Source organism: Tamandua tetradactyla, chromosome 1 (genome assembly GCF_023851605.1).
Source record: "Tamandua tetradactyla isolate mTamTet1 chromosome 1, mTamTet1.pri, whole genome shotgun sequence".
Classification (NCBI taxonomy): Eukaryota; Metazoa; Chordata; class Mammalia; order Pilosa; family Myrmecophagidae; genus Tamandua; species Tamandua tetradactyla.
Genome location: NC_135327.1, coordinates 83,950,919 through 83,965,199, shown reverse-complemented (window position 1 = coordinate 83,965,199; position 14,281 = coordinate 83,950,919). Strand labels below are relative to the sequence as shown.

The 14,281-nt window shown below is 35.7% G+C and overlaps 1 protein-coding gene across 3 annotated transcripts in view; it reads left to right on the top strand.

Annotated features, from left to right (window-relative positions):
* The window catches only part of STARD3NL (STARD3 N-terminal like), a 69,471-nt gene that overhangs the window by 39,170 nt on the left and 16,020 nt on the right, over positions 1–14,281 (top strand). Inside the window, exons 2-4 of one of the 3 annotated variants that reach the window (XM_077119553.1) lie at positions 4,409–4,496; positions 7,357–7,639; positions 14,126–14,203. In XM_077119553.1, coding sequence (XP_076975668.1) covers positions 7,415–7,639; positions 14,126–14,203 — 303 coding nt within the window. In that variant the 5' untranslated portion in view covers positions 4,409–4,496; positions 7,357–7,414. Of the gene's footprint in view, positions 1–193; positions 400–4,408; positions 4,497–7,356; positions 7,640–14,125; positions 14,204–14,281 lie in introns of all 3 variants that reach the window. The other 2 variants (XM_077119561.1, XM_077119549.1) reach the window with 2 other exon arrangements.

The following is a 14,281-nucleotide window of genomic DNA, read 5'->3' as shown; positions in this document are numbered from 1 at the left end:
TATATATTGCCTTAGGTGTTCTTTAGGATTTGCTAGAATGGTCCTGGTTGGGGTTTGGCAGATAATAATAGGTAGCAGTGTCTAACTGAAGCTTGCATAGAAACAACTCTCCAGAGTAGCCTCTCAACTCTATTCGAACTCCCTCTGCCACTGATACTTTATTAGTTATACTTCTTTCCCCTCTTTTGATCAGGATGGAATTGTTGATCCCACGGTGCCAGGACAGGATTCATCCCTGGGAGTCATCTCCCCCATCTCCAGGGAGACTTTCACCCCTGGATGTCATGTCCCACATAGTGGGGAAGGCAATGATTTCACTTGCAGAGTTGGGCTTAGAGAAAGTGAGGCCACATCTGAACAACAAAAGAGGTCCTCCAGAAGTAACTCTCAGGCATACCTGTAAGTAGTCTAAGCTTCTCTGCTACCTACTTAACCTTCACAAGAGTAGGCCTCAGGATTAAGAGCATAGCCTATTGATTTGGGTGTCCCTAAAGTTTACACAGTATCAGGGGATTCCTGATGGTAAGGTTTAATAGTTCCATATTTTTTCTCCCATCCCTCAAGGGACTTTGCCGGTACTTTTTTTTTTTTTTTTTTGGCATGGTCAGGTACTGGGAATCGAACTCAGGTCTCCTGCATGGCAGGCGAGAACTCTTCCTGCTGAGCCACCATGGCCCACCCACCAGTACTTTTTGATTATCTGCTTAATATACTCTAGGATGTATCCAGATATTACATTAATCTATACAGGATTAAAGGACCTCTTACTTACTCTGGGCTCCCTGTGTTTCAGTTGTTCAAGCGAGCTATATAGATAGGTTGAGTTAGATTATGTGCTACAGAAAATTTCATTCCAGACCAAATAAACTTTTCTTCCTATGGTCTCAAAGAGTATGTGTGGTTCTAAAATATAAACAATGTCTTCCTTACCCCTGTGTTCTATGCATGTCTATTTGTTTTTTTTGTTATCTTGCCTCTTTCCTATACTGGCAAAGTATGTTTGTAAATTAAGGTTATTCCCTCACAGTTCCATTGTAAGTTCTCTGTCTCCCAAACTGAGGACTTTAAACAGGACTTTTACTGTCACAAAGGAAGTCTCATCACATGTGGTGGTATTTGTAAGAAGAGAGTCAGCCTGTGCTGATTTCTGCCCCCACAGAAAACCAGTCTCAGGATATGGTGGTGGACCTATCATTGAGCCAAAGTTGTGAGGCAGCCCCTGTCTCCAGGGCCTTTCAAAACCCACAACTGCATCCCAGGGCCATTTGAATGCCCGGTAATCCTCTCTCCTGTTTCCTTCTAGGAATCTCAGGTGAGGCAAAGTGATGCAGGGGAAATAAGTGAAAGACCTGATTTAATCTTAAAACATACCTTGAGATATTCTTTAAATGGAGGTATCCTTGTAATCCACTAAGCCTTATATTCTTTTCCTGTAAAATAACAGAGTAGAAGTAAAACAGGGTGGCAAGTTCTCGAACTCCAGACTAGGTTGAGACTTACTGCAAATCAGAGAGTGCATACTCGGGCTAAGGAGGTCAGCAACTTCTTGGTTTTATTGTAAAGGTGAGAGAATACAGGCCTGTTGATTCTGTATCTTTTGACTTTTCAAGAGAAGCTAGAGATCTGGAAATTCATATGAGAATTTATTATTTAAAATGTTAGCATTCATCCAAAATCTTTAGAAATACTGTACAAGGCCAAGCAAACATGTTTATGCAAGATTTGTTCCTCAGGCCTTTAATTTGGGACTTCTGGATAAGATGATGACTAAGCCCTTTCTGAATTCAATATTTTTAGTGTCTGTTATTGTTATACTCTTTTTTAAAGGAAAACATACAGTGTCCTGCTTGCTGCCGGCAGTAACAAAGAGAAGGCTGGTTGATTGGGTTGACAGGGCTTGGTTTGGCTGCCACCAGTAGATTGTCAAAATCCCCTTCTTATAAAGGAATGAAAAAATGTAGGATTTTTGTATACGCTAGCAGTGGTAGTTGTCCATAGCAGCTGCTGTTTACCGTCAGGGTAATATATCCTTTGTGCTTAAGCAGAAGGGGACAAATGCAGAAAGATCCTAAAGATGCAAACAATTCCCTAGAAGTAGAAAGTGTCCCAGTTTTCTGTTCTTGTTTTTGCTTTTGTTTTTATTTAGAAAGGATATCATCATCTAGGAGGCTGCCAAGAGAGATGGCATAGTTTTTCCCCTATTGTAGTAGCATAAAATTAAAGAAGGGGAACAAAGCCGAGAGTAGCAAGTTCTTCATGTTATAAGCACTGTGAAAGTCTTGCTCAGACCAACATAAGGCAAGAAAGACCTCTGTGCCCAAGGTGTGGTATTTTATCTGAGCAACCTCTGGAAAAATAAGAATAGATTTCATGGTTTTGCTAACCACACATTTGATTTAGAGCATGCATTGGGAAAACTAGTAACTTAAATTTTTTTAACATTACACAGTAACTGTGACTCTCATCCAGATCCCTTTAAGAACCTGACAAAAGCCGTAGTTGCTGTCTCTAGAAAAATAGAGTAAAGTAAATATTTTAGGCCTTGCAGACCCTATGGTTTCTATTGCAACTACTCAACTCGTAATCATAGTATGAAAGCAGAGAACATGAATAGGTATGGCTGTGATGTAATAAAAGTATTTGCAAAAACAGGCAGAGGCCAGATTTGACCTGCAGGCTACAATTTGCTGATCCCTGATTTAGAGCACTGATAGCTGTGCTATATTGGAATATTAATCAACATATATTTACTGATCTTTCCCACCCTTATGTGGCATATATGTCCCTGCACTACTGCCTTTGAACTTGGCCTTAGGACATGCTTTGGTCAATGGAATGTGACAAGGCATGATGTGCACAGTTTTAAATGTCTTTATGTGGTGTCTTAGTTAGGCTGCATAGGTCTGCTGTAATAAATACCACAGACTAGTTGGCCTAAACAATAGGAATTTATAGTCTCATAGTTTTGGAGGCCAGAAATCAAGGTATTAGCAGGGCCATGCTTTCTTTGAAGTCTCATGTTCCAGAAGTAGCTTGCAAGCAACCCATAATTCAGTCACTGCTTCTGTCACATGGCTTTCTGTCTTCCTTCTGTCTCCTCCTACTCATCCCTAGTTCTGTGTTCAGATTTCCTCTGCTTATAAAAATGCCAGTCATATTGGATAGGCTTTTCTTACTCCAGTATGATTCAGTTTGGCCTCACCTTAATAGGATCTTTAAAGATCCAATTTACAGATAAATCCACAGCCACAGGACCAGAGGTTAGGACTTAAATAGGTTTTGTGGGGGACACAATTCAGTCCTTAACACATGGTGTGGCTTGTCTCTTGTGCTCTTGCCGTTTGCCATGAAAAGAACATGCCCCAGGTAACCGTGTCTAAGGAATATAACAGACACAGGGGACAGTCCTGAAATGAATGCACAGTTTGGAGCCAAGCTATGCTACCTTCAGCCTGAAGCAGGGATGCCCAACTAAGCCCAGCCTCTGAGCCTGGCCTAGATTAGCTGAACCTTAGACAATCTGCAGATCTCTGATGTTGAGAATGAATGCTTGTTGTTTTAAGCATTTGAGTTTTGGGGTGGTTAGTTAACAGCTTAATTGTGGTAATAGCTGGCTAATCTCTAGTAGAGAGGATAATTTACCTATCTAGATGAAATAAAGATATCAGTTTCCATTTTTCAAAACAAGAAAAGGAAATTCTCATCTCACACAAAGCCCAGGAAAGGAATAGAGACTGTTTCTTTATTTTATAATTCTCCTTCCTCTCTCTTTGCTTCCCCTGAATACATCCTGAATTCTAGATTTAGGTTCCTACAGCTAATAAATACTTAACATCTTCTTTAGGAAAGCATACCTTTCCTAAAACAACGTCAGAGAGTATCTTAGTTCCAAGGATTGAATATTTGATACTTCTGAAATGATGTCTGGGAAGATATCCAAGTTATTCTTAAGAAACAAATAGTGTGGTCTCAATTCAACAGAGGTTTTTGAGATCTGTGCTAGTCTCTGTGCTACATGGCAGATAAAATTTATTCAGTCAATATTTGATTTGTTCTACTGCTCATAGTGTGCTCTCATAGGGGTATGTCAAACAAATCATTGCCTTCAAGGAGTTCATCAGTTAGTAGGAGAGGCATACGGGTAAGTAGATAATTATGGCAAGGTATGGTAAGCACTCCCACATTGGACTAATCTACAGTCCTATGGGAGTTTAGAGGAGATGTTCATGACCTAACCTGAGAATTGGGATATGGTAAGGATACCTGGGAAGTCTACTTGGAAGAACTGACACTTGGATTCAATTTTTCTGAAAGACATAGTTAGGTTGAAGCCTAGATTGTAGTATAGAAAGGGGTTTTAGGAATTCTTCTCTTTACACTTAAAGGAAGCTCTCTCTTTTTTTTTAAGATTGTACTCTTTCACAGAGAGTGATCAACTTGATCAAGCTGCTTGGAGAGCAATATGTGCTTTGAGTAACTCTTTTATTGAAGCTATTGTAAGTATATATTCTGGCTAGTTAACAGTTTTACATGCATACACTTTGATTTTCATTTCCCAAGTCATATTGTGTATATCACTGAATAATGTCAATTTAAAAAAATTTAAACTCAAGCGTCATATTTCTATGGCTGGTGTTTTGCTTTTTTCATCCTTTTTTATTCATGAGGAGTGGGACTATAGGGAGGAATGTAGGAAAATGATCTAATTTGAAATGAACTTTCTAAAAATGGTCTGCAGTTTGAATTTTTAAGTTTTAAATTTTTCTGTATATTTTAATGAATATAGGATTATTTGATTGACTTAAAATTATCTGGGTTGCTTCTTAATGTAAAAGGTGTTATTACATAAATATGTCTACTCTCCTCCAGGTACAGTTTTAGAGGACATCTTTTTGAACTGGAAATGTGTGTTGAATCACAGCAGTCATGCTATTTACATTCAGTTTTACTTATTTTTCCAGCAGAATTCTGACAAGTAATTTTAGTGCTTTGTAAGCTTTGTTTTAATAACTGCTATACTAGGAGATGTGCTATTCATATTCCCTCCACTAGGATTTTATTATAAAATGGTATTGAGCTCAGTAAGACAAACTGGTATAGAAATACTTTGAATTTTTTGGAACTTTTTCTTTTCTTTTGAAAAACAGAAATGGACTTCTGTTGAGCGTTGCAAAATGCTTTGCTGATTTGCTGACTGTGAGGAAGCAAAGAATGACCTAGACTTTATCTAATATTGCTTAGATTAGCAGACAAGGGAGGTACAAGACAAATCCTGGACCTGTCTGTCCAGGAGTTAAAAAAAAATAACACTTAGATTGAATTCTTCCTATTGTAAATATAATATGTACAAAATAGGAAGTTTAGAAAGTAAGGAAGAGGGAAAAGGAGGGCGAATATAATCTCGTCACCCAAAGATAATCAGGTAATCAGTGCTAAAATCTAGTATAATTCGTAGGCATATTCTTTTTAAAATTTGATTTTGGTGTATTTTAAAAAGTTGTTAACATACTATGTATATGTATATATGTGTGTGTGTGTATGCTACTTAGTATTTATTTAGATTTTTAATCTAGTTAAGCATTTTTCAGGTTATTTTCAATACTTCATAAACATCTATTTTAATGGCTATACTGTGGCTGTCCCATGATTTATTTAATTATTACCCTGTTGTTAGATATTTAGGTCATTTTCTAATTGGGACTGTTGTAGATGCGTTATGATATCTTTTGTTAATAAAGATCTTTACATGCAGAGAAGTGCAGAAATTGTAAGTATACAGCACTTTAAATTTTTTACAAGTGTATACACCACTGAAACTATTCATCTAGTTATCACTAAATGAATTCAACCATATCACCACTACTTAGATTAGAAATAGAAATTCAGTAGGTCCTCTTTACCAATTTTCCGTACTTTAAATGCCCCCCACCCTCACTTCATTCCTCTAATCGCTATTTCCTCCCTTTCCCTCTAGTATAACCAAAACCTGACTTCTGACATCATAGATCAATTTTTGCCTTAAAGTAGTTTAGTTAATTTCTTTTAGACTTCCAGATACAGGATTTCAAGATCTAGAGGTATGAACATTAAATTAGTTCACATAATTAAATTGCTTTAAAGATATTATATCATTTTACAGCCAGATTTTTTGAAAGCGTAGAAAGGAATTTTACTCCTGAATTTGGGAAGGGAAAGAAAGTTCAGAATCAAGTGTAGAGTACAAAGTTCTTGAGAATGAATAGGAGCAGATGGGACCATATTACACCAGGGAAGTCTCAGCAATCTATTTCCGAACTCTTTTTTACCCACTTTGAAAATGTTCATCTTTATCTAGACATTGCTAGTCATTGTGGTAGAAAGTAAACTATGAGCTATGTACTGGCTTGTAAGACTTCCAGCTAAAAGGGACACAAACTTCTGGCCACATTCCATTAGCCAAAGAAAGACATATGAGTTAAGTGAACAGAGATATGTATTCTTCCCACAGGCAAGATACTACAGGAAGATAAACTGGGATATTTGGCAAACAATAATACTATCCATCACATTTTGTATTTGATGATATTGCTCCATCCATGAGGAGATCAGATCGGATAGATTACTCATCTTGAGCTTTTATTTAAGAAGTACCTTCTGACTTGGGGAGATCTCCATATCTTCATGGGTCTGTGATTTCTGTAATTATCAATGGGGTGGTCCTGAAATTTGGGAATTATATTCACTTCTTTTTTTCTTCTTTTTTTTTTTTTAAATAAACTTTATTATTTTTTGAGCATATACTCACTTCTTTCCAAGAAGAAGCTCAGAAAAAATGCTTTTTCATTAAATAAGAGGTGATGGAGAAATGCTAACTTCAGTTTGAGTACTTTTGGTAGAAAGCAGTTCCTCTTTAGGAAACAAGTTGTCTATAGCTAGAGCACACATTTTGGGTACGTACTGTCTGGGAAACTGCTTAATATTGTTTTACTAATTCATGGACCATGAATGACAGTTCAGGACTGTAGAGGTTTTCTACTGGATACAGCAAGGAAACTGCTTGGTCCTTTCACCAAGAGGCTTGTTCCGGGTTAACAGGCACACCTTTCATTTGTGATTAAATTACTGTCTTCAAGACCTTTCCTACTGTAAATTTGCATTCTTTTTTATTGCCATTATGTTCTTCAACAGTTATTTTGTAGTATTAATTGATACCATTAATAATTGCTTTTTGTATGACTTTCCCTTTGTGTTGAAGCTACAATCCTCAGTCAATACACAATTTTTCAGTTAAGGAATTAATTGCACAGTGGTGGGAGTAGCACAATTGCCTTAGGTAAACTCTGATTTAACACATTGTTTTGCTTTTATACCCCAAAGGTCTCTTGTCTCTAGGGATGGTGAAGTTGGAAGAAGGTTCCCTTAACTCTGCTCCAGGATGAACCACCTGCCAGAAGCCATGGAGAACACTCTTACTGGGAGCCAGAGCTCTCATGCTTCTTTACGTGATGTCCATTCCATCAACCCCACACAACTCATGGCCAGGATTGAGTCCTATGAAGGACGGGAAAAGAAAGGCATATCCGATGTCCGGAGGACTTTCTGTTTGTTTGTCACCTTTGACCTCTTATTTGTAACATTACTGTGGATAATAGAGTTAAATGTAAGTTTGTTTTTTTCCATAACTTTATGTTCCCAAGATAAAAAAAAAAAATCTTTTTTTTCTCATTATTTCTGTCTCATTTTGTAGGTTACATCTTTTGCCTAATAAGAAAACATTGCTGTCCCCCAACTGATTTGGACCTTTCTTGTTCTTTAATGCTCTTATTTAAACCAAGCCTGGTTAATTTAAAACTCACTATGAGATTATGAAATTTGAACTCATTCATGTTGCGTTCCTCTATAACGGGAGTTGGCAGACTACAGCCCATGGGCCAAATCTGGGTGGCCTGTTTTTATAAAGTTTATTGGGACACACCATGCCTATCTATTTACACATTGTATATGCCTGTTTTTGTGCTGAGTAGTTGAGTTGACCAGTTGCAACAGAGACTAACTAACAAAACGAGAAGATCCTACCTGGTCCTTTACAGAAAGAAAGTTTGCCAACCCTTGTTCATAAAATGTAGCATGCTTCTTGAATATACTTCAGATGATGCATCTACTCCCTTTTTTAAGATTTTGCGTGTATTTTGGCTTTATTGCACAGGAGATTTATTAATGTTTTATGAAAAAGATTATCCTAGCAGCAATTTGAGGTTTGCCTATATTTCAACAGGTTTTATCTAGACTAGTGCTATCCCATAGAAATAAAATGCAAGTCTCATATGTAATTTTAAATTCTCTAGTTACCATATTAGTAACAGCAAAAATTAAACAGGCAAAAATCCATTTAATAATATATTTCATTTAACTCATTATAGCCATTTTCTCCCCAAACTCTTGTATCTGATTATGTTCCTTACTAATAAATAAAAATATGTGAACTCTTCCAGAAGATATTCTTTACAGGCATAACTGTCTCCTTCCTGCACGTTCAGCAGTTCACTTATTTTCAGGAAATATTTGTTAAGACTTTAGGTAGTAAAAGTTTAATAGTCATGAACTTGGTTTATGATTAAGATGACCCTTTGCCAGGCACAATGCTATGTGCTTTATAAGAAATACATTAAAGTGGAGAAATTTTGAAAATATGATGAGATTCCTGATTGAAAATTATTTTGAATATTTATTTATTTTGAATAAGTCAACATCTTAATCTAAACTTTGATTAATATTCTGATTCTTAAAACCAATTTGAGCTCTAGATTCCAAATTCTTAATAATTATAGTTATTACATGTCACTTAGTTTCATCATGAATCCTAATAGAGGAATAAAACTGATTATGAAAGCAGACAATTATATTTACCAAAATTCTATTTCTAAGCAGTAATAATGGATATGTTGTGAATTCAAAACTCAACTTTTTAACAGCTATCTAATATGGGTCAGTTTTCTCTTATAATCAAGAATTAATGGATTAGGAATACATATGACCTACTTTGTTGCATAATATTCAAGAGATTTTATTTTATTTGAATTCCCAGGATGTAAGACCTACCCATTTCAAAACCCGTTAGCCCCCACGAAAAAAATTGTCTGGAGGTATTTTTGAAGAATGTAAAAAGGACCTTAAGAGTATCACAGAGTGACAGAATTTTAATCCTGGAAAGGCATGTAAAACAATTTACTAGCCAGTCCCTTCAGTTTATAAATAAGAAAATTAAGCCCAGAGAAGATGTGTGTTATCAAAATTCCTACAGTTAGAGACACAACTTGGATTTCATCCAGATCCTCTAATGCCAAGGTTATGTGTTGAAAGAGCTTTCTGACTGGGGTGCAGGATGCCAGCACAGCACTAGTCACTACAACAAACATATAATGAAAGTAAATATTTTCTATAAACAGAAGAAAATACCTAAAAAAAACAAATGAGCAAGTTGAGGGTTTGGGTCTGTGAATTAAAAAATAAAATTGTCCCTGAATCATAGTAATCTGTAACATGAATCTATTAAGTTTCTGTTTGCAGATTTTCCTTCTGTTAATTTACCACTATGGGTACACCTTATTTTTGTTTAAACAAAAGAGGTCAGTGTTACGACATAGTAATGAAGAAGTATTTCTTTTTAGTATTTTTTCCATATGTATAAACTAAAGAAAATATTTAAATAATGTATATTTTTAAAGGAGTAAGGTATATTCAAGACCAACAGCTGTATAATGAAATCTTAACAGGAAAGCATAGTAGCAGTTTTAAGAGTGCAGACAAAAGTTATTTTAATGCCAGCACACAGTTAAGGCATTCATTGGTATGCTGCTAATATCACTATGTGCTTGTGTGTTGTTTCCCTATTTAAAAATTTTGTATTGTAATACCATACATAAAATTAAAAAATTTTTAAATCAATCACTTGTGATTCTGAAATATTTCAGAAATACTACATTCAAAATATTATGCCACTATTGCCACCATCCACTTACCCCAACTTTTCCATCTCATCAAAGCTTTGCAGCAGTTACTAAGCATTAACTCCCCTTCCAGTTCTACTGACCCCATCCCCATTGGCTCCTGGAAACCGGTAATCTACTATCTCTCTGTATTGAATTTGCTTCTTCCAGGTATTTCATGTAGGCTAAATCATATAATATTTGTCCTTTTTTTTTTCCTGCCTAGCCTGTATCACTCAACATGATGTCCTCAAAATCTATCTACTTTATAGTATGTATCAGAACGTTTTTATGGCTATGGCTGAGTAGTATTCCATTGTGTGTACATACCAGTTTGTTTATCCATTCATTTATTGATGGACTCTTAGGTTGCTTCTGTCTCTTGGCTATTGTGACTAATGCTGCTATAAACATTAGTGTACAAATATCTGTTTGAGTCCCTGTTTCAGTTCTCTTAGGTTTATACCAAGAAGTGAGATTGCTCAGTCATATGATAATTCTCTGTTTAACTTTCTCAGGAATGCCAAACTGATTTCCACAGTGGGTACATCATGCTATCAACAGTGTATAAGGCTTCTAATTTCTCTGTATCCTTGTCAATATTTAATTACTTTTTTTTATTAATAATTGCCAACGTAGTGGGTGTGAAATGGTATCTGTGGTTTTGATTTGCATTTCCCTTATGACTGGTGATGTCGAGCATCTTTTCATGGGCTCATTTCCCATTTGTATATCTTCTTTGGAGAAATATCTATTCAAGTCCTTTGCCTGTTTTGGTTTTTTTTTTGGCCCATTTTTAAATTGGGTTATTTGCCCTTTTGTTATTGAGTTGTGCAGTTCTTTATATATTCTGGATATTAAACTCTTACTAGTGTATGATTAGCAGTTATTTTTTTTCTCATTCTATAGGTTGTTTTTTTGCTTTCTTGATAGTGTCCTTTGATGAACAAAAGTTTTAATTTTGATGGAGTCCATTTTATCTATTTTGTCGTTGTTGCTCATGCTTTTGGTTTCAGATCTAAGATATCACTACGAAATCCAAGGCTTAATGATTTTTCCCTATGTTTACTTCTAAGGATTTTATGGTTTTAGCTGTTATGTTTGGCTCTTTGATACATTTTGAATTACTTTTTGTATATAGTGTGAGGTAGGAGTCCCACTTCATTCTTTTACAAGTGGATATCCAGCTTTTGTTAAGTACCATTTGTTAAAAGAGACCTTTGTTTTCCAATTAATTCTGAAAAATTTTGGATTTACTGGAGTAGTAAACTATTATGGGTTCTGGAGCAAAATAGAAACACAGTTTCAAGAGCTTCCAAAACAGTCAGTAACTCCAAATCTCTCTTAACTGTTGACCTACTTGACATCTCCAGTTGGATGTCTAATGAGAATTTCAAACTTAACATGCTTAACATTCTACTCCCTAACACACACACTGTACATACACAGACACACACACCTGCTTTCCCCCTTCTTCATCTCAGTAAACAACACCCAGATGTTCAGGCCAAAAATAAAGTCTCTTCCTTGACTGATTTGCTTGTTTTCTATTTTTCGCTCCCCTATCTACGCTAATGGTAAGTCCTGCCAAATCTATCTCCAAAATACATTCAAATTGCCACTTCTCTCCATTTCAACTGTTCCCACCCTTGAATAAGCCCATATTATCACTCTTCCAATCTACTATGCCAGGCTCCTTCCTGACTGGTTTGCCTGCTTCTGCTCTTGCCCTCCTACGCCCATTCTCCTCATAATAGAGTCCTTTTAAAAACACAAATCAGATAATGCCACTTTCCAATTAAAACCCTCGCTGCCTTTCCAAGGCATTTTATTCAAATAAAATCCAAATACTGTACCCTGAAGCTTCTTAGACTTCCTCACTCACCTTCTACTCTTGACACACCACAGATCAGCCACACTTGACTTTTTCTGATCTTAGAATGGAACAAATTCTTTTTTGTCATGACGCTTGCATTACTAGTTCCCTATTGAGAGAATTAATCTCCATTATAATTTACACATTTATAGATTTTTCTTTCTTATATAGGTGTCAGTTTAAATATCACCCCATGAAGCCTTCCATGATTGCCTAACCCAAAGAGTCACCCATTATTCCATCACATTGTCCTACTTCTATTCTCTGTGTAGCACTTATTTTCATATTTATAATCTCTCTCCCTTTGCTAGAATGTAAATAAGCACCATGAAGGCAGGAATATTGTGTTGTTTTTTTAGATGTATTTATTATATTTAGAAAAGTGAACAATAAATATTTGCATGGATGAAGATTATTCTGGCAGTGGTATGCAAGTTGAATTACAATAGGGACAAGTTGGCAGTAAGAACATTAACTCACAAACTAAGGAATCCCATGTTAGGTAGTGGGAATGGAAAAGAAGGAGCTAACTTGAGAGACATTCTAAAGGAAGAAATCAGAAGACTTATTGGTAGACTGAACTTACCATTTTATCAACCCCAGTATCCAAAGATGGCTCTAAGGTTTCCCATGATGGAACCGAGAAGCACAGTACCAGCCCTGATTGAAACTATGTGGTGGGGAAGGAATTCTGTATGAGAATGAAGATAATCAGTCTATTTGGACATGTTAAGGTAGAGGCAAAGATTTTTAATGTATTTAGGTACAAGTTAGGGCTAGAGATGTAGATTTAGATTTGTCTCCTTAAAGGCACCACAAAAACAGGGTCTTTTAAAGAATGCAGATACCAGAGAAAACCTTTTACTATTGGCTATTTATTGAAGAACTGAATTGGCAGCTTTGATTCCTGTCGTCTCAGCCAGGAGGTAGAAGTCTGTGTGTGGTGTAGGACCTCTCTCTACTGTGAGCCACTTAGAATAATCGTCTTTTAACGCTCTGAATTTTGGTAACATTCTGGATGTTAGTGTGGAGAGAGACACAGGATGAGACTAGATAGTCGAATGTCTTGTAATAATTATTCCAGGTTTTCAGTTCTATTCTTTTGGAAAGGTCTGTAGCCAATTAGGCTCTGTCTATTTGAGAACATAGTAATCTCAATTACTCTACATTAATTACACAGAAATCTAAACCTCCTTAAGATATTTTAAGACCTAAAATAGTGTTTGTGGTATTTTTCATTTGCATAAAAAACTTAAATACATGAAAGGTATCTAATCAAGAACACCCTTGTAATTTTTATTCTAATAGGACAATTAGTGAACCTTGAAAAATTATTCTCTGTTTTTCTTCTTTTCCCCTTTATCTGGCTCTCTGCCCTTCATTTTGTCCTTTTTTAGACCACCTGCATTTATCTGCTAGGACCACGTCCCAAACTGGAAACTTGAATTTGCTGTTGTGTATCATGTTCCCTCAGATCAGACTAATCCACAGCCCTAAAAGTCTTACAGTGCCTACTCAGGCACTGCATTCAGTGCCTGACATATGTCCGCTTACTTGTTTAAAAAAAAATGCAAATCTCTATAGTTTCATTTGTAGAATTTCAAACTTTTATCATTTAAAATTCATTTTGATAGTATGAATGGGAGAGGACAGAAAGTTTCTCATTTTGGGCTCAATTTTCATTATTTATTATTATTTTAACTCATACTATTGTAGGTCTATTCAGTCCCTTATTTTATCTATTCAAGGCTAAAAAAAGTTGATCAGAACCCAGTATTTTAAATGCCAGGAAGAAACAAAAGAGAAAAAAGTTTTACAGTTCTCACTGTCATCAGTGATGCTTGTTAAGAGAGCCCGGGACCTTTGGCCTTCTAAGACCTAAGACAGTAGAGAGTGATAAGACAGAGTGGGCAGCTTAAGAGAAATGTGAACCGCCTTCTTTAAAATTATACATTTGAAAGATCGAAAACTTGATCTTAGAAGAAAAGTTTTCTTATGTAACATCTTAGTTTTCTAAAATAGGAACTACAAGAAAGGCATTGTTTTTAATTATATATTTATATTTGTTGAATGAATGAGTTCAGAGTTCAAGAAGTACTATTCAGCACTTTTCTATCAACAGCTATGAGGTTTGTCTTCTCCCATATTTAAGAATTTCTGTGTTCTGGGAAGAAAGGCAGAAAGCGTATATGAAACCTTACTTGTATTTTTCTCTTGCATTATTTTTTTTTTTATTTTCACACACAAATCTTTCCTCAATTTTACTTCTTCCTCTCCTTTGCAGGTGAATGGAGGCATTGAGAACACATTAGAGAAGGAGGTGGTACAGTATGACTACTACTCTTCTTATTTTGATATATTTGTAAGTATTTTTCTGTTTTATTTAACTTTTCAGACTTGATGAAACTAAAGTCAAATTTCTTTTTAATATGCCTCAAAT